This window comes from Belonocnema kinseyi, chromosome 6 (assembly GCF_010883055.1).
Source record: "Belonocnema kinseyi isolate 2016_QV_RU_SX_M_011 chromosome 6, B_treatae_v1, whole genome shotgun sequence".
NCBI classification, from domain to species: Eukaryota; Metazoa; Arthropoda; class Insecta; order Hymenoptera; family Cynipidae; genus Belonocnema; species Belonocnema kinseyi.
This window is the reverse complement of record NC_046662.1, coordinates 3,397,427-3,419,096: the sequence shown is the minus strand read 5'-3', so window position 1 is coordinate 3,419,096 and position 21,670 is coordinate 3,397,427. Positions and strand designations below refer to the sequence as shown.

General features: G+C 30.8%; 2 protein-coding genes across 6 annotated transcripts in view; one reads left to right on the top strand and one right to left on the bottom strand.

The window, feature by feature from the left end:
• LOC117175099 (equilibrative nucleoside transporter 1) overlaps positions 1 to 21,670 on the top strand; it is a 79,767-nt gene that overhangs the window by 13,343 nt on the left and 44,754 nt on the right. For 2 of the 5 annotated variants that reach the window (XM_033364649.1, XM_033364647.1), the window contains exon 1: positions 15,379 to 15,882. In XM_033364649.1, coding sequence (XP_033220540.1) covers positions 15,786 to 15,882 — 97 coding nt within the window. In that variant the 5' untranslated portion in view covers positions 15,379 to 15,785. Of the gene's footprint in view, positions 1 to 15,378; positions 15,883 to 16,156; positions 16,223 to 21,670 lie in introns of those variants that run through there. The other 3 variants (XM_033364648.1, XM_033364651.1, XM_033364650.1) reach the window with 3 other exon arrangements.
• Positions 1,881 to 2,678, bottom strand: LOC117174493. Its single transcript, XM_033363655.1, has one exon. The coding sequence runs from the start codon at positions 2,676 to 2,678 to the stop codon at positions 1,881 to 1,883; it is 798 nt and encodes a 265-aa protein (XP_033219546.1).

The following is a 21,670-nucleotide window of genomic DNA, read 5'->3' as shown; positions in this document are numbered from 1 at the left end:
AAAGTTAGAAAATCGTTGGACTCGCTGTATCGACCTAAAAGGAGAGTATGTTGAAAAATAAAACCGACTTTGGCCAAAAAAACGTCTCCGTGTTTCATTTTAGAGGGACTTATCAGACTGCCTAGTAGTTCGTGGGTCCTCTGGCTGGCTATGGAACAGCGGGTGGTCTAAAGTGTCATTTTTTCGACAATACTTAAAACATCGTAAGCCTAGGATCGAGCCGAGAATTTAGATTGAAGGCCTGTCTTGCCTCACTCAACTTTCCTATTGTTAGAGATTACAATCGGTTGAAAGAAATAAGCAAACATTAAGGAATTTCATTTTAATACTGTGCATTCAGTTAATTACATAACGATAAGATGATTAGAAAAAGAAAGAAGAAAATCGGTTAATCCGTTCAATTTCTGGATACAACTTTTTTCTCTCTTCTCCGATTGTACGACAAAAAATACTGAAATAAAAAGATGCTGCGTCCAAAATTGGAATCTGTTGAATGGGAAAAGTATGGAATCTACATTTATTTTATTTCTATTTTCTTATTTATTTCATTTATTCATTAATTAATTCATTCATTTACTGATTCATTTATTCATTCATTTATTTAATTATTTTAATTTCATGGTGGCAAGTTCAAATTGAAAACTCTGCAATCCTAGAGAATCATAATTTTCCTATCTTTTTTCTTGAATCTTTATTTGTTTCAAATACAACTGCTTGCGTCACAATAAATGTGTTATTTTGGTCAGAATTGATGAACTATTTTGCTTCAAGATGGACATCATTTGGTTCAATTTCATTGTTTTTCATTCGAAAAATTAAAATATTATTAACAGAAAGCGGAGGAGCCTTCTTTTTCGAGTTGAGAACCTAGCCATAGAATTATAAAATTAAATGGCACAATGTGTACTGTTTATACTATGTTAAAATTTAATAAAAATTATAAATATATTTCCAATTGATTTACAAGATGGAGGGTTTGCGAAGTAAATCCATACTAATCAATTTTATTTTCATCCCCCCCGCAGCGCCCCAAATATGAGCAAAAAATAAAAAACTACATTTTTACGTTCATTATTGTTAATTTTTAACAAATATCCGTCGTCTTTTTGGCTCATATATATATATATATATCCTGAAATTGAACGAATTAACCGATTTTCTTCTTTCTTTTTTTAATCATCTTATCGTTATGTAATGAACCGAATGCACAGTATTAAAATGAAATTCCTTAATACTTGCTAATTTCTTTCAACCGAATGTAATCTCTAACAATAGGAAAGTTGAGTGAGGCATGACAGGCACTCAATCTAAATTCTCGGCTTGATCCTAGGTTTACGATGTTTTTAGTATCGTCGAAAAAATGACACTCTAGACCACCCGCCAGCCAGAGGCCCACGAACTATGTTCGCCATGAGTACACTTACGGTGACGGTTTTCTACTTCCCAGGCGCAAAAAATGCATCAATTTTCAATTAATTGCTATAAAACAAGAACCAGGCAATTTTTCGAAAAACGCACTCTGAGAGGTTCTGCATTTAGGCATTTATAATCTGTGGTTGAAATATGAAATCATACAATTCAGAATTGTAAGAGAAAAACTTGTGAGAGTAATACATGGACTAATTTTCAAGCCTGAGGACGCGCCTTAAGGAAATATCACTTTGAAGAGCAGGGCCTGCCATTAGAAATTTGTTCAAGCAGTGTTGTTCAGATGTTTGTCGTGATGCGTCGAAGATCACGCAAATTTTCTACTGAGTGGATGAGGACTGGACTACGGGATGATGTGGAATGTACCAGGTTCGCGGGTTATCTAGATCAGTTTCTGGAATTTTTTCCATGTGACCTACTTCCTCATATTCTTTAATAAAGTTTTGCTAAGCCTAAGCCAGCTGAGGATCCCTGAAGAAACGACGATGAATATTTAAGAGTGAGCTTAAGGCTACCCGCAGTGTTTCGATAGAATAAGGTGGAGGTTGTGTCTTTAAAGGGAAGTGAACTGTATACGGTCCCTCACCGTTTCGAGAATGCTTATCTAAATAAAGTTGATCAAAGGCTTCATCCTCTGATTTTAGTTTCTTTATAGGAGGGGTCACCTCTTCCATAGCCCAAAAGCGTTGAAGCATTTCTTGTAAGCCATCGTCTAAGATGCAATGCATGGCTTTAAGTGTTATTGAAAACGTGGGCGCCGCCCGCCTTGGAGCGTCCGAGTACAGTGATCCTGAAATGACCCCGCCAAACACAGTATCTTGAGCTATTGATTGTTTTGGTGGAAACCGGCGTAATCCTGAGCACAAGACTTGGCCATTGACATCGACCCCTAGAATTATATCAATTGAGTCTGGTTCTAGCCAATGAGGATCTGCTAACTTAATATCTCCAAACAGAGCAGGATTAAAATCCGTGGGTTTCCTGGAAGGAAGTTGTGATGGAAGACGTGACAGAATCAGAGCTTGAATTTCCAGATGAAATGAAGTGTCACTATATGATTGTAATGATACTTGAGTAGTGGCGCGCACTGTGCCAGCTCTTGATACACCAATGCCAGTGAGGGCAATCCTTTCACGGCACTTGGCAAGTCCGAGTAATTGCGCCATTGCCTCAGTAATAGATGAAACTTCAGAACCCTGATCGAACATAACGCGGACACGTACTGGAGTTCCTCTAGGGCCAAGAAGCATGACCTGAGCCGTAGCGAGAAATTCGGAGTGTCTTTGGGTCGGTATACTTGCTGTGTTAACGATACTCTTGCTGGAATCCGGGGGTCCCTAATTTCTTGAGAGAGATCAGCCCTCTTATTGCAATTCGCGGAAGGGGTTGCTCATTTCAGGGATGCGTCGTGAATCGACGAATGATGTTTTCCTCTGCACGTTGAACACCTATTTTTAGATTGACAATTTTTTGAACGATGGCTACCCAAACAATTAAAACACAAGCGTAGGTGATACACCTCTTGTTGGCGTTCATTGGGGGGTTTTCTTTGATACTCGGGACATGTAGTGATATAATGTCCAACCTTACAGAGTGGGCATAGAAGGGCTGATCTACCATGCGTATTATACTGGAACTGGAATGAAAAATGAGTTTGGGATTTGCTCCAGATTTTGAATGAGTTGGGACGGGCTTATTATTAGTCTTAGTGTCAGCAGCAATCATACAGAGTGCATGAGAGCGATGTTCGAGGAATTCTGTGAAATCATGAAAACTGGGAAAACGATCCATTATTTTTATATCCGTTGAGGCTGCCGAAGCAATTGAGACAGCTTGACGATCCTTCACACTAAGATCAGCCTCCCACAGCTTACGAGATTCAGAGTCTAAGCGGCTGGCTAATACATATACTAACCATATTCCCCAATGTTCCACAGGCATTTCAAAGTTTGTCACCGCCCGTACGATACGCTGAGTCTCATTGCTGAATGCACGTAACTCCTCCGCAGACTCCCTTTTTAAATGTGGCAAGTCCATTAAAGCAGTTAACAGATTATTTACTGTTAGACGAGGGTTAGAAAATCGCCCTTTCATAGCATGCCAAGTTGATAAGTAGTTTACGTTAGTTGTAGCCACATCCATAACTAACTCGGCCGCGGAACCCCTGAGGTATGATTTTAGGTATTGCAACTTAGTCACGTTGCTCAGTTGTGGTTTATCGTGAACAAGAGAGGAGAACAAATCACAAAAATTCTCCCAATCTTCGTAGCAGCCTGACAATGTTGGAAGATCTAATTTGGGTAGTTCATCACTGCGAGGATACATGTCCGACTCGTCCCTGTCCATCGTTATCAGAGCCTGACTGCGAATATTTATTGAAGCAGTGTCGAATCGATCTAAAGCTCGTAGCATTTCGTCTTGAAGGTACTCGTATGCATTTTCTATCTGAGCGAACACGTTATCGACCATGTAAGGATCGGTAGCGGCACTTTCCTTCACAATGATTTCAGCATGTGTCGCGCGAACCTCTTCCCAAATTTTTTCAACAGACACGAGTCGCTGTTCGACAATACTGCGTGTATGGCTTTCTGAAGCACTACCCTTGAAACGCGGATGTATTCGCTCAATTTTTGTCATACGAGACTCTTGAAGGGCCGTTAACCCTTTCAAAGATACGGGAGCCATGTTAACTTATCGTATATCGACACTAAATGTAAACTGTAATTTGACCAACAGTAGCCAAAACAAATAAAATAGAGCAGAGAAACGGATAATGTTCCCAAGCATGTGAAGCTCACAAGTCTTTATTAATTAAAGGCAAATCAAAATGAACTCGCGTTAATCCTAAATTAAAGTAATACTCTGCATGGCGAACAACCACTACAACACCAAGATCCATTTCTAAATTTCTCAAAGGCTCAACACCCCCTCCAATCCGACTCTAAGGACCAAAATGTTTTTGCAATTAAATCACATTTCAATAAAAGAGAGCTCGGATTGGGAGGAAAGAGGTAGGCCAAAAGAAAACACCATTAGTTAGGATAAAGAACGGAACTTAAAGTAAAGGAAAGGCCTTTTAAAATTCTACACTTATAGCTACAAAAGCAAACTCACCAAAACCCAGGTCACAAAAAACAAATGGCGGGAATCGACAATCCAAGCGGTGATCCAAAGAATTGATCATAAATACAAGCGGTGATCCACAGTACTGATACAAATACGAGCGGTGATCCAGAGTAATGATCTAAATACAAGCAGTGATCCACAGTAATGATCCATCATAAGAAGCGGTAACAATCCAAATATAAGCGGGGATCCACATGCCAATGATCCATCACACGCAACGCTAGTACTTCACACTTGAGTAATCACAAACGATCCGCCACATGACGAAGCACAGCTCGAGAGCACACAACCGTAATCCAAAATGTGGCGAGGCAGAACACAGAGCGAGAAGGATCACTATATACCCGAAATACAAACTAGGTCACTATGTCGGTATGTCAATCGCACGTGAGACGGAGTACAAAAAGGAGATCTGTTACGTTCGACTACTCACGAAGAAGTGAAAACTATACGACGCGACCCTGCAGGGATAGACGACCGCTTACAAATTTTCCTAAACTTTACGACGCAGTACGTGACCGAATAATGGTCCGCCGGAGAAACAATTAACTTTGATCGGTCGAAGGACATGGAAGACAACAAGCCCGCATCGTATGCACAATAATCAAGGTAACCCAACTCAAAGTCGAAAGCCACGATTTGATCGAACAATAATTGTTTAAGTAAATTGTTCGTGGCTTTTTGCGACGTCTTCATCATTTACGGACTCCAAAGCCACAAAATAAAAAATTAATTATTTAAATAATCCATATTTATTCAAACAATAAAACAATAGTGAAAAAGTATTTGGAAATATAATTGTCAATTAGTAATGATGTACATGAAAACGACGACAGAAATTGCTAAAAATGAAAAATCACACCTAAAAATGTAAATTTCTGATTTTTCGGTCATATTTGGGGCACTGCAAGTTTTTAGTGAGCGTGGGAAATAAATTATATCTAACTTTTATTCACTAATTTATGAATAACAATTTTTTTGTTATTTATCACATTAATTATTTTTTGCCTTGACGCGGAAAATTTGTACAACTTTAAACTGTAAATCTTAAAAATTCAACATCTTCAACATTTTGAAAATGTTAAATTACAAATATTGTTTCCTTTACGTTTCACTGTTCAACATTTTTTTTCTGATACATTTCTTTTGGTAAGTCGTCAATTGATAATGAATGCACGTACGAATACAATCATTTCATAGCGAAAATTGTGTGCAGAAATAAAAAGCATTGTACACTGAAACCGCATTTATATCCTCTCTCGCATATATATCTACATAACTCCCCAGTGGTCACAAAATTCGGCGACGTCTTTACGACATCTTTGCTACAAATTTACGACATCCTATGCCCATGTCCTTAAGGTGTCTTTACGATATCGTAAATAAGTCGTATGATCTGACGATGGCTTTAAGATATCGCAATCACACCGAAACGACATGGACATAGGATGTCGTAAAGATGTCCTAACGATGTCGTAAAGACGTCGCCAAATTTTGTGCTCACTGGCTCTTCTTTATCTCCGCTTGACATCCACCACATCGCAGTACTATACGACAAACAAGCTAATCAGAGCGCAGCGCAGCCATTCCCTCTTCGCTGAGCAGCATTGGTGGGATACCCTTCCGGGAGGATGTAAGGGAATTTTTACGTTCTCGGACGGCGGATATAAATGCGGTTACAGTGTATAATACTTATTTACTGGATCGTAGAAACCTGTTTTATATATGTCAATTTCAAAAATACTGACCCCTGGTGAGTAACTGGGGAAGATCTTACAGTACACGGTAGTATAAGTAGGGCACCATAAAGATGAGTATGTGCATCCGACATTTTCGGTCCATGAAGTAGAGCGAGTATGTATAAAACGTGTGCATTAAACGCGAGAATTAAGGCTCGACTGTAATAAAATTAAATTTTTATATTAGTAAATAATAGTTTGATTTTGTTTATAGACGTGCTAGGAAACGTGTGAATATTTTTTTTTAGTGTTCTGAAATGCGGTGTGGAAGCCGCAATTGTGAAGACTGCATACAGCCTACACAGGTACTTATTAAACTTAACTGGAATGGAAGCTTCTAATGTGTCCCCTAAGTGTTTACATTTTTCTTAAACCTTCTCTATTTCTTTACACACCCTCCACACACTTACTTGGTGGTGGAAGGGGGACTTACAGTTTAAGGTGGGTTCCGAACCACCAAGAGCAACAGCCTTAAGTACTTAGAGAAAACCTTTTTCTCTAGAGGTACCGGTCCCACGACTCTCCGGAGATGAACAACTCCCTTGCTAGGCTAGTGTTCACCGCATGGGCCACCGAGACTCTTCCAGAGTGCGAGGCGAGAATCGAACCCGCAAGCCGAAGGAGTGGGTCCAAAGCCTACGCTTTAGCCCCCTCGACCATCGTCCCACTTTATTAAACTTAACTGAATAACTTATTTATTTAACTTAAGATGGAAAAAGTATATTTGACTAAGTAAAACTTATGTGTTACAAAGTATTTCCAAAGTGGTACACTCATTTTGTATACATCATACAATGCACATGTTATACAGTCTAAAGTGAGGTTATGTTTACCTTCATATACGTTTGCAGTTGCAACATAAATACATCAAATAACTTCTCTACATTAGTTTTACTTAGTCTAATATACTTTTTCTATGTTCATTAAAATAAATAAGTTATTTACTTATGTTTAATAAGCACCTGTGTAGGCTGACTGTGGTCTTCACAATTAAAGCTTCCACACGCCATTTCAGAACACTCCAAAAGAAAAATATTTATTCACACGTTTCCTAGCGCGTCTAAAAAGAAATTCAAACTATTATTTATTAATATAAAAAGCCAATTTGAACACAGTCGACCTTCAATTCTCGCGTTTAATGAACACGTTTTACAGATACTCGCTCTACTCCATGGACCGAAAATGTTGAATGCGCATACCAAAGATCTTTGCACATACTCATCTTTATGATGCCGGGTGTCCTACTTATACTTCCGTCGTGCACTGTAAGGGTACCTTTTCACGGAGACCTGTTTTCAATTAATTGTTGAATAAATATGTTCGTATCTAGGTTATCAACTAACCAAATTGTCCATAAACCAAGAAAGTACGTAGAAATAAATCCTATGAAAAATATTAATTTCGCGATTAATTCTACAGGCCTTCGTGAAAAGGTACCCTAACTGTACAGCTCGCGCGACTTGGGTACCATTTCACGGAGGCTTCTGTTCTACTATTATTAGTAACGTAAATATGAACTCTATGTAAAAAATATTCGTTTCTATAAAATCCTCAAGAAAAAGGTGTCGTTATTAAAGATGTCATGAGGGAAAATGGATTTTGAATTAAACGTGAAATTCATATTTTACATTGGATTAATATATTATTACCTTACTGGTTTATAAGGATATAATTTTTAAAACCCTAGATTTGAACTCTATATGCTATGGGGGAGTTTAACATTCACCAGTTTACTATTACTATTCATTCAGAAAATTAAGTAAAAAGGTGACTTATTCATTTTCGAAAGAAAAATTAATTATTTTAATTTACTATTTAGTTTTTCTTACGTAGTTCTGAATTTTATAAACATAACATTATTGTCTGCTGTAAAAAATTCAAAGTACGCACTTTGATAACATTTCCTATTTTTTCTATCAAATAGTAGAATTTCCACAAAGATAAATTTTGAACCAAAAATGAAATAGTTCAATTTTCAACTAAAATCATGAGTTTTAAAACAAGAATATTAAGTTTCTACTAGAAAGGCAAATTTTTAACTAAATGCATAAGTTCTTGGCTAAATATTTAAAGTTCTAACTAAAAAAGTTTTAATTTTCTATAAAAGGAAACGAATTCTCAAACAAAAAATTTAAATTTTCAACTAACAAAATTAATTTTAATCAAAGAATAGAATAGTGAAATTTTCAGATAAAAAAGTTAATTTTCGAAAAATATATACAATTTGCAGACAAAAGAAGTGAATTTTTAACTAAAAAACCATATTCAACCAAAATAAATAAATATGCAAATAAGAAGAATAATTTTTTAAAAAGTCAATTTTCAAACATATGGTTCAGTTTTCAACCAGAAGAGACGAATTAACAATAACATACATGAATTTCCATCCAAATGGTTCAATTTTAAAGAAAAGAGGTGAATCTCCAACAAGCAACGCAAAATGTAATAGTTAATATTTCAACCAAAAAATATTTAAATTTAAAAGCCGTGAATTCAGTTTAAAAATTCAGTAAAAAATAATGTTATGTTTGTGAAACACAGAACTATTCAAGAAAAATTGACCGTACTCAAAATATTGCATTTTTTCTTTTTAAACTGAATTAATGACATCGTTACTCTATTTTACATATGAACTATAAACTTTTATAATTAATTTATATAAAAAAAGATATTTTACATATATTAAATTTGAATTTTCGCAGAACTCGGACCCGAACAGATTGCGCACTCTCGTGAGTGGTAAACTCCCACATTCACATCCCACTGAAAATGTACACTAATTTTATTGTATCGAATAAATATCTTCTTTATTAGTAGGTTCATGGCCGGACAGATGGACATGAACGCAACAATAATGTAGATATAAACTTCGCCAGAGCCCACATCGCGCATTTCTAGTGATGAGTACTGACCGGTAATACCAAGTAATAACACAAACTTACCCGTAATTGCCAGTAATTGCAATAAAAATCGGTAATTCTTTCTGGTGTATTTACACGCCTGTCAACTGCCTGTGAGCAAAGAATCTTTGCTGTGAGCCAGCAGAAAAATCATAAGAGTGAATGAGATAGAGGGTACTTTGCTTTTAATTTTCCGCTCTCTGCATCTTTTACTCTTATGACTTTCCTGCTGGCTGCTGACCAGTAAGCAGGCGTGTAAATACACCTTTAATTTCTTCAGGAAAAAGGATTACCTTTCCAAGGACACCTGTTCTGAATTAATCGTTGTATTAATTTCACACATCGAGTTCGTATCTAGGTTATCAAACAATTAAATTTGCCATAAACCAACAAAGTATCTAGAAATGAATCCTATGAAAAATATTAATTCCACGATTAATTCAAAACAGGCTTCCGTGAAAAGGTACCCTTAGAGTCAAGTATTTTATTTAAATTATAAATTTAATCTTTTTTTTTATTATTTTGTAATTATCTACATTTAAAAATTTAAAATATGTTCTAATAATAAGAAATGCATTAAGTTTGAAGAGCAGCAGACGACAATACTCTTGCAAATGTGAGATTTTAGGCGGGTAATTCAAATTACTATTAGGGAAATTTATATCAACAACTAAATGAATAGTACTAAAACTAATATATTTGTATATAAATAAGTGATATGAGCCAACATTTTTTACCTTTTCAAAAATTTTTCATTCTTCATTGAGAAACATTGCATTTGAATTGTACAACGTGTATCCCGCAAGATATAAAATTATTTGTTGAAGTATTAACTTTTGAAGTTGAAGATTTTGTATGGGAAAAATGATAAATACAATTTTTCGCTGCATTTATGTGTGTTAAATTATCAGGTAAACATTTAAATAATTAAATTATATTTGTTAGGAAAATCTTAGTGACAGAATATGTTTAACAGAATAAAAATCATAAATGCGCATCATTTCGAGCATTTCCATCTGAATTTTGTATTAAATGTGAAATATGAAAGTTATTTTGTAAATATTATTTATATCTGGTTGAGAGTAAAATAGTTCGGAAGCTTAATTTCTTTATTTTTAATATATTTTTATAACAAATCTGAATATCTTCTTTTGTTGAACAACTTTTGTATCTTAATTTTTTTCCTTCTTTTGGGCCGTTTTTTTAACAATTATTTTTTTTTACTCTTTTTTCACATTTAAAAGAACATCTACTCGTCCTTTTTAAGAATTATAAATATCAGATTTTTAGATTCTTTCTGGGTAAACAACTCTTGCAGAGTAATTTTTTGTCTTACCTTGTGGAGTCTTTCAAAAAAATTTACTTTTTTTATTTCTAATGTTATTTTTTAAGATTGAAACAAAAACTGCGTGTCCTTAAAAAATTATGGATGACAAATTTCCAGCTCTTTTTCAGGTGTACAAGTTTTACCTTTTCTTTCGTAGCTTGTGTCGTTTGTCCAAAATTTTATTTAGAAAAAATTTTTATGTTGTTTTTCACGAATAAGACAAGAACTATGATGTATCCTATGAGAATTTGGCTTATAACAAATTTGTACATGTTTTTCAGTTGCGTAATTTTTGTTTATTCATATTTTTTCATATCTTGCATAGTTTACCGCAAAATAATTTTTTTTTATTTTTCTTTATTTTTTGTACATCCCAAATTTTAATTTTCTAATTTTTAAGAAAATTTGAAAAGTTGTCATGAAAATCGTGTAGGATTTTCAAAAAGAAAAGTCTTTCTTCTATTCACTTTTTTTATATAGTGCATTGCTTGGCCCAAAATGTTATTTTCAAATGTTTTTTGGGTTTTGAAAATACTTCGAGTCTGATAATTTCTTTTTGTCAAAGAACATGGTGAGATTACATTTTCAGTGTTAGAGTACTACGAATAGCCACACATACAATTTAAAATTTATTTAAAATAATCTCAAAATTTTTGAAAATGCTCCAACTTTTTAAATTTGCATTCAAAACAGCTGGTTAACGAACTTGGTCTTTCTATTTGGTACCGAAAACTGCGTGTGCCAAAACACAATCCAATCCCGCTAGTCTTGCAAAACTTATCTGGCATATAAACAATATCTTCTTATCGAAATAAGAATGTGAAAAATGAATCATTTCAATATTTAACAGATTTTGCCTTCTGTATTTTCCACGGCAGGAACATTAGTTTTAGTATTATTCATCCAGTAGTTTATATGGATTTTCCTGATTATAATTTGAATTACCCGCCCAAAATGTAACAGTTTCCAGACTTTCGAGAGTTTTGTCGTCTGCTGCTCTCCAAAGTAAATGAATTTGTTATTATATTTCAATGATATTAGGTCCTAGATACGGCATCAGATTAGTTGCACCACATACTGGTAGTTAGCGCGGCAGGCAAGTTTGTGGGCAAACATATATTCGGTCGCGCCAAATTATAGTGCATTTGAAATCCAAAATGGTAATAATCAAATTTTACTTTATAAGTGAATGAAAAAATAAGTTTAATTGAGTAGAAAAGATCTTGAAGGAATTCGAAAACTCTAAAGACTTTTTGAAATTAAAATTAGGTCCAAAATGTAGCAAAAAGGTTAGTATAATATAGTAATAACAAATTTGAATTAAAAAGTTTATTTTTTATTTAAGTTATAATTTTTTCTTTTCGAAATTAGTAGAAAAGTGAATCTGAAGATACAGTTGAGTTTTATTGAAATTAAAATAAACTTTAAAAAAATGTCTGGTTAAATCAACCAGAATTGTGATTAAATATGTCCTTATTATTTTTTTCTGGTCAAAGAAATAAAAGTTCTGAAAAGCAATTTCCTTATAGAAACTTATAACAAAATTTTTTCCTAAAATTCCTTATAGATCTAGACAAATGTCTTCTGAAATGTAGCATTTTTTAAATATTTGTGAATTTAGTGGTATATGAGTTTTTTAACAGCTGTAAAGTGTAAGAAGCATTTTCGAATGTCAAAGGAAATTACGACTTACTTCTACACAGTAAACCCCAGGAATAAATTTTATCTTTCAAAAAGATAAAAAAGTTGGATCACGTTTATCTAACGAAAGATAAAATTTATATGAAAAAACATAAAGTTTATCTGACGTAAATATTTGTTTGACATAGGTTATATGTCAGACGGCTGCATCTATTTTCACAGATAAAATGTCCTTCATAAATTTAAAAATCCTCGCGGTATTCAATTTTAAATATTCTCGCTTTATTTCACTAATTTTAAACCCAAAAATCACTCACCTACACTTACTGAATACACAGTCCGCACTTTGGTTAGTTTATACCAAATAGTGTTTGTTTACAATTTCTGAAGTCTACATCAGGGTCGATAGAAAAATAGACACAGAATTCTGACATATAACCTATGTGAAAAAAATATTTACGTCAGATAAACTTAACCTTTTTTCAGATAAATTTGATCTTTTTTGCAGATAAATTTTATCTTTCGTTAAATAAACGTGATGCAACGTTTTTATCTTTTTGAAAGATAAAATTTATTCCTGGGGTTTACTGTGTACAGTTTAGCTAAGGCCATGTTATAAATACGAACCATTTTTTCAAATTTAAATAAGAAGTAACTCAATCTTACAGAATGTAATTTTCCCTGCTCCAAAAACCTAACTTTAAAAAAAAATGTAAGTTTTCTTAATTTTTTTTATTAGCCTTTAATACTAAAACTTGACATAAAAATTGCTATAATTTTCGTATTTTTGTTTTTTTTAATATCTGAGCTAATTAAATTTTTTAAACCGCAATCATAAAAAATAATATAAACCAAATGCTATAAATTCATAGAACTATTTTTTAAAAGAATTTGATGCCGTTTTTATTTTATTTGTAATAAGTATATAAGTTGCCTTAGTTTTTTATTTAGTTCCATTTAATAATTTTCTTTATTTCTTTATCTTGTATTTATTGAGAAAAATAAGTTGAAACTTTAAAATTTTCTCCACCGGTCATGTATAGAAAACTATATTTTTCAGCTGGTCGATTAAGCTTTTGTTTGCATTTTACATGTTTAACTGTTCACATATTTGATTCCATTCAAAATTTTTGATTTTGCTAAAATAATTAGTTTAAATTATTTCCTTTAATTAAAAACTTGCTTTTTTAAATTTGTTCGTAAATAAATTTATTTTCTGATAAAAATGCAAAAAAAACCGACTTTTTTATTTGAAAAAGATATTAAAAATGTTTATTTCTTGCATAATTGAAAAGAAATTTGGAAGAAATTTCATATTTGAATAAAATTATGAATCGAACCAAGAAATACATGATCTGGCATTTTCTGTTAGACTTTTTTTTTCAATAATTGTATACTCTTTTTCAAAGACCTTTATTGAAAACCGAAGTTTAATTCCAATCTATTGTATTTTTCACAACTTTCTTCTAACTGCAATTCATAACAGAGTAGACAATTAGACATAATGTAAAAATTACAATTGAATTTGACAACTCAAAGCTGTCATCTAGGTACTTGAGGTTAAAGTAAATATTTATTTCTGACAATATTAAAACTTCCATTTTAATATTGAATCTCTTAAATTAAAAAGGAAGATATTTTAAAATTATTTACGCCTAGCGTTATAATGCTTAAAGCTTCTTGTTCTTTAAAAATCAATATATTCAAATCAAGATTTTTTTCTTACTTCTTCAATCTTGTAAACAGGAACAAATGTTTTCATGTGATAAATAAGAGACGAAATTTTATTATCACATAATTTTTTTTATGTGATAAGCCGTGATTATTTCTGCCCTCTTGGAGAAAAAAAGTTAATTTCTAAAGTTTGACGTAAGGGTCATTTTCGCGTTGCAGCGTTTACATAAAGAAGACTTACGTCAAAACCAAGATATTGAGTTTCTTCACGCAAACAGCAGAGTTGGCTTAACCTAGTTTTCCCTCTCGACGGATTGTTTACCTTGGCGCATGGGGTTTCTCCTAAATTAATTTTTTTACGTAAAAAAGTCATGTCTACTGAAATGTAATATTTTTTCTCGATGATTCAATTTTAACTGAAATTTACTTAAATTCAACTAAATTTTACTTAAATTTTGAATTTGACTTTAATGTATTCACTTTTTGAAATGATCTAAATTGCATTCAATCTTTAAATTTAGTTTTACAGAATAATTTTTAAAATTGCATTACAATAAATCTTAAAGTACGAATAGAATTGTTTTAAAACTTATTTACTTAGTATCTAGAAAATTTCTCTTTGAAAAGAAATCAGACGGGAAATTAATTTAATTTAACTAAACTTTATTTAAATTTGAAATTCAACTAAATTTTATTTAATTTTTTAATTTATCTTAATTTCATTAAAATTAACAGTTTAGTTTTTTAAAATAATTTGAGAAATTTCACTAAAATTCTAAAGTACGAAAAGAATTTTTTTACATTTATTTATTGTCTCGAAATTTTAAAATAATAATAAATAGAATATTTTTAGGCTCTCTTTAATTTGAATATAATTAGGTAATTCAGTATTCATACATTTGCGTACAGGCTGTACAGAGCAAGCCGCTCGACTCAACTATAGCAAAGATTGCTATAGTGATGGCGAAGGCGAACGCGAGAACGAGAAACAGAAAATCAAGTTTGGTTTGGAATTCAACAATTTTCGGTGTGTGCCCCGGACCCGAACCGCCTGCTACGTGCTAAGAGGACGCGGTTGCCATAGAAACGGTGAAAAGTTGAAGAGGGCAGCACCTCGACATAGTTGAAAACATAGTCAGATATATATATATATATATCGGCCGTCCCCACCACTGATCCATGCCGTATCTAGAACCTAATATCTTCGTTATATTTACATATTATAGATGTTTAATGTGCAGAATACTACAGAATGCGTAAACTCAGGCTCTAATTTATTTAGAAATTAAATTTTTGGCTCTATAAATCTTTTTTCTGTGAGAAATGAAAGAATACTGCTTTTTTACCGCGATTACGAGTTATTGTCGGTAAAAACTGGTATGGTAAGGTATCATCGTGGTCAGGCCGAACAGTGCCCATCAGTACCAGAGGGCATTTTTTACATCGCGCATTCCCATCTAGTATTCGCCTCCTCAATCTAGAGTTATCTAGGGACTTTAATATTTTGTTAAGATAAAAGTTCCGTGTATGGAACAAAAGCACAAAAGCAAGCTCGAATCGGGCGTCTGGGATTTGTAATCTAACCTAAAATCAGACTGTGGTTTCGGGCGCATAAAAATGTTTCGTATTACGAATCACCGTTCGAAAGTGTTCATAAGATTTCCGTGATTTCAGTGCTTCTGTGATTTTGAAACCGAGAGTCCATTTTTCTATAAACTTCCACGTCCGGTCAATTAATTCAAATTATTTCCCGGATTAAATTACCAAAACTAGAGACTTTTGAAAACCGATTCGCCCATTGTTCTCAACTTCATAGTTTACAACAATATTCGTGACAGAAACCCGTGACGATTTTCGAGACAAATGATAGTTGTCAACAATCTTTGTTGATTTTATTACTTTTTTTCTCAGTTCGCACTATTGCTTAAAACAAAAAAAGTGAAGTGAAAAATGGCGGGTACATATACGAAAAAAGACTTTGGACCAGGTCCTGAGGAACAGACACTCCTGAAAGATGTCAACGGAGCTCGAATCATGCCTTCGAAGGGTATGAAACATGAATTGACCTTCTCTGACTTTATGACAATGCTTTCACCTATTTTTCTCTCTTCTCCCGGCCTTTCTCTGCGCCATTTCTTCCAGCGCTTGCTTTTTTTTGCAGCTTCTTTTTCCTTTTTATTATTTTTCACCTGAAAAGTTGTACAAGCCGTTCCAATCGCGTCGGGCACTGAAATCGTGCCGATTTTTCGCTTGTAAGAATATTTTTCTCACTGAGTTCTTTGCATGTGAAAAAATGTAGTTTTTTGTTGTGGATTGTGCAAAAGCACGTGCGGAAATATGTAGTTTCGCAGACTTTATTATCATTTGAGCAGCATGAGTGTGACTAAGTAAGTGGACTTGGGACTAGATTATACTTGTAACTGATAGACGGATACTAACTGGGTTCATCATCCGCTTGCCGTGTCAGCGTTAATTTTCCATTTATGGACTTTATTGCTTGCATTGTTATTCTATTGTTTTACAGGACTGAAAATGTTTCAAATTGCGCACCACACACATTTTTCTCGATCCCCTCTCGTCAGAGTCCAGAAGAAAGCTCTAAAAATAGGGACCAATGTCGATACTGTATTCAATTTTATTTAAGACGCATTAAATTCATAACACAGGGTGGCCGCTGGACCGGGAAACCGGAAAAAGACAGTGGATTTATTTTTTGATCGGGTATTTTACAAAATTTTTATTCTAAAAATTTTTGCCAACTTTGATTTCAACCGTTTTTAAATAATTTCCTAAATTGTGATTTTTCTAAATAATTATATCATTTAGTTTAGAATGCTTAATTCGATATTCAGTTTTAAAGGCTTTAAAAATTAGAAATTTTTAAAATCGAAGATTTTTTTTTTATAAAAAACAGGGTGGTCGACGGACCGGGAATTTTCTGAAGAAAAATCTGCCCAAGTTCAATTTTTAACAGTTTTTAAAATAATCAAAATTCAGCTTTGAAGATTTAAAAATTAAAAGCATTTGAAGTTCAAAATGTGAGAATTTTCAGATTGTAACTGTTTCAATCCGAAAGTCTTGATAAGAATTGAAATTAATAAATCATTTATTCCCATAATTTTATTTTTAAATAAAAATGTTCATGATTTATCAGTAATATATTTTTAATTCAGAGTTTTAGGTCTTTCTTTATATTATTTTGTTATATTAAATTTAATAAATAAATTTCTTAATATATTTAAAAGATTTTCTTAAATTTAAAATATCGTGAGTCTAAATTATTTAATTTTTGTCCCATTTAGTTTGAAATTTTGTAATTTAGAAAAAGAATAAGTATTTCATATTTAGCAATATTTCACTGTTCTTTTAATACGAGTTAATTGAAACCAAATATTTGAAAGAAAACAATTTGAAACTGAATTGTTTTACATAGAAAGCTGTGAATCTTTCGAATTTCGAAGAACTTTTAATCGTTTAGCGTTGAAATTTTAATTGTTCTATTTAAAAAGTGTTTAATTTATTAGTTAAATTTTTTAATTTTGACGCATAAATAACAATTGAACACTTATTATTTGTAGCAAAAATTTGAGTAATTAATCGACATTTTACTACAATTTTTGAAAATCCAGCAAATTAAATAAAATCCTTAAAATCTTCCATGCTTTTGTTTTATCATTTTTTAAATCTCTTAAAATCTTCTTAAACTTTCTGTTCCAATAATTTTTCAAAGTGAAAAATCATTTACAATTTTCCTACGAATCTTAAGAAAATTGTTATTCTTTTATAGTCTTTCACAATCCTTAAAAAAAATCTAAATTTTTTGTTTGAAATCTGCAAAAATCTAAATTTTATTTTAAATTCAGCCATAAGTATTTGAAATTATTTCAAGTTCGAAAATTAATTTGAATCTTTTCAAAACTTCTACATATGTCTTAATATTACTCTAATATTTTTACAAATAATAAGTGTTCTATTGTTATTTATAAATTCAAATTAATTTTTTTTATTTGCAGGATTTTCTAAAAGTTATAGAAAAAATTCAAAAATTATTTGGAATTTGGAAAAATTTTAAACCAGTTCTAGATTTTCCAAGATTTTGAAATAGATTTTAAAGCTTTTGAAGAATGTCTAGACTATTTAAAATTAAAATAATTTAACTTCTAATTTAAGAACTGTTAAGTTAAAAAAAATCTTTGAAGTCTAGAATTTATAAAAGTTCTAAATTTTGTTGTTAATTTGAATTTTATATGACATTTTTTAATTGAAGTGTTTGTACCTTCCACTTGGTACGTGTAAGTTATTGAGCATTTTAATACACAATTTTTGAATTGAATACTTTTAAACTTCAATTTTAAAAGCTTGGAATTCAAAGGTTCCACTTTGAATTAATTTGTTGTTTATTGTTTATTACTTTATATAGATAGTAAAAATTTTAACCTAACAGATGAATTTTCAGCGTATAAAATATACATTTATAACATAAAATAAAAGTCATTTAATTTTCGTATTAAACAAATGCATTTTTAACAACAAAAAACGAATTGTAAAAAAAATAGTTAAGTATTGAAATAAAAAAGATAAATTTTCAAGCAAAAATGGAATAATTAAATTTTCAACAAAAAATATTATAATAAATTAATTAACTTTTGACCACATACTTCAGTTTTTAACAGCAAACGATAAATGAATCCCCCCGTCTCAAATATTGTTTTATGTAACCATTTAAAGATAAAACAAAGGTCTACTTTCGAGCGGAAGTATTGTTTAATTGAGTTGCGGTATGCGATAAAAATGTAATCTTCAGCTGAAGTTACAAAAACTTATCTCGAGATATAGAGTTTCCGAATTTTCTATTTTTCTCAGAAGAAACAAATGATTATTATTCTAAAATACTACAGAGAAAACGATTTTTAAACTAAAATGAAGAATTGTCAAACAGAAAGATGAATTTTTCACTAAGAAGAAGAATTTTTTACCAAAAAAAAAATAACAAATTTTCAACTAAAATTTTGAATATTAAACCTTATAGTTGCATTTTCAACGGATAAAATTATAACAACAAAAAATAGTCTATACTTCCAGATAAATAAAATTTTACGTTTAAAAACAACAAAAAAACTAATTTTCAACAAAGTGGTTGCATTTTCAAGTGAAAAGTAGATTCTTTAACAATATCTGAGTTTCTAACGAAATATATGATTTTTTAGCAGGAAAATGAATTTTTAACTGAAATTCTAAATCTCAAACCAAATGGTAATTTAATATTTTTAACAAAAAACACGAATTTTTAACTAAAATAAATAATATTCAACCCAAAAGGTTGAGTTTTCACCAAAAAGGTGCATTTTCAACAAAAAATATATGAATTCTTAACTAAATAAGTCAATTTGCAAGAAAAATTGAACAAAATAGTTCATCTTTGAACCCAACCGAAGAATTTTTAACAAAATAGTGGAATTTTCAACCTGAAAATGTGATTTTTTAGTTAAATTGTTGAATTTTCAATACAAAAATATGAATTTTCCACAAAATAGTTACATTTTCAATTAGAGATAAGGTTTTAACTATGTTTAAACTAAAAATAGGATCCTATAACAAAATTGTTAGATTTTAAACAAAGTAATTTAATGTTCAATTATCTAATAAAATTTTTATCCAAAATAGATTAAGTTTTACAGAAAAATTTAGTAGTAGATTTTTCAAAAAAAAAAAGAATCATTTTCTACCCAAATATTATATAATTTGCAAACCAAAATGCCAATCAGTAATAGTTCAATTTTCCATCCAGAAGCCGAATTTGTAACAAAATACATATATGAATTGTCAACAAAATAATAAAAATTTTTGCTAAAATTCTGAGTCAAACCAAATGATTAAATTTTCAACTAAGAAAAGGAATTTTCCACCAAGAAGAATAATTTTTTATAAAAGTACAAATTTTAAATATAATAATAATATTTTTAACCAGAGAAATAAATTTTCGAATAAAATGGTAAATCTTAAACCAAATAATTAAAGTTTCAACTAAGAACACGAATTCTGAACTAAAATTAAGAATCTTTAAACAAAGAAGATGGATTTTCCACCAAAAAGACTAATTTTCAACCCAAAAGATGAATTTTTAACAAAATAGTAATATTTTTAGCGAGTAAAATAAATTTTCAACTAAAATGCTGCATATCAAAACTAAATAGTTGGATTTTCAACGGATAAAGATACATTTCGAATAAAAGTTTAACTTTCAGGTAAAGAAATTAATGTTTAACAACAAAAAACGAATTTTCATCAAAATAGTTACATTTTTAAATGAAAAGTCTAATTTTTAACAAAATATATGAATTTTCAACTGAAATATTAAACCTAATAATTAAATTTTCAACCAAAAACACAGATTTTCAATTAAAGTGATGAATCTTTAACCAAAAAGATTTATTTTCCACCAAGAAGAATAATTGCCTATCAAAAAATTTGAATTTTCAACAAGATACATGCATTTTTAACCGCATAATTAAATTTAAAAAAAAATGGTTCATCTTTGTACTCAAGAGAAAAATTGTTAGCAAAATATATGAATTTTTAACAAAATGCACAAATTAGAAAAAAATTAAGAATATAGTACTTAATATTTCAGCCCAAAAGACGAATTTTTAACAAAATAGACTTGGGTGAAAGTTAAACTATTTTGTTAATCTTTTATTTATTTATTTATTTTTCTTTTTTGCTTGAAGATCTTCTTTCTGTTAATAAATAATTCCTGTAACTCCAAATTCAACTGTTCCATTCTTCGTTGAAAATTTATCTTTTCCAATTGAAAGTTTATGTATTTTTTTGAAAATTTGTCATTTTGGTTGAAAATTCAACTATTTTGTTAAGAATGTCTCGATTTTGTTGAAAATGCAATATTTTTTTCCTATTTATACTATTTTTAGATAATTTAAGGGTTTTCGGCGACCTTGAAAACCTGGAATTTTCCTTAGATTTTTTTTGTTTTCCGTGAAAACTTGGAAATTTCCTTGAATTTATCATGGGAACCTTGAATTTTGATTTTTGTTTTGGCTTTTAAAACCGTTTTTGATGGGTTGACCACTCTGTTTGTGATTTCGTATTATTTCAAAACATTTCAAAGCTCTTATAATATTTAAAAGGATTTTGACCTGTAGACAAGGTTTCAAAGATTTCGAATATTTCACAAAGATTTTAAAGCTTTTAAAAGATTTAAAGCATACACCAGATGTCAAAGATTTCAAAACATTTCAAAGATTTTAAAAGATTTCAAATATTTTACAAAAATTTTAAATGATTTCAAATATTTCAATAATTTAAAATGAATACAACAAATTTCACAATTATTTCAAAGATTTCAAAACGTTTGAAAGATTTCAAATATTCCAGTGATTTCAAATAAATGCAAAAAATTCAGGAAAGATTTCACAAGTATGTCCAAGAATTTACAAGTATTTCAAAAGATTTTAAGAATTATACAATTTTCAAACGATATCAAAGATTTCAGAACATTCCAAAGGGTTTAAACAATTTCAAACGGTTTTAATAAGTTTGAGATTTCAAAAGGTTTCAAACTAACACAAAAGAATTTACGAACAAAGATTAAAGAAAGATTTCGCAAATATTACAAAAGATTTGAAAAAGATTTCAAAGATTTTACCAAAGTTTTAAATGGTTTCAAAACGTTTTAAACATTTCAAATATTCCAGTGATTTCAAAACGTTTGAAAGATTTCAAATATTCCAGTGATTTCAAATAAATGCAAAAAATTCAGGAAAGATTTCACAAGTATGTCAAAGAATTTACAAGTATTTCAAAAGATTTTAAGAATT

What these genes read in the sequence shown, in the direction of transcription:
- LOC117174493 (XM_033363655.1), bottom strand. Translation starts at nt 2,678, where the DNA reads ATGCTTCTTGGCCCTAGAGGAACTCCAGTACGTGTCCGCGTTATGTTC.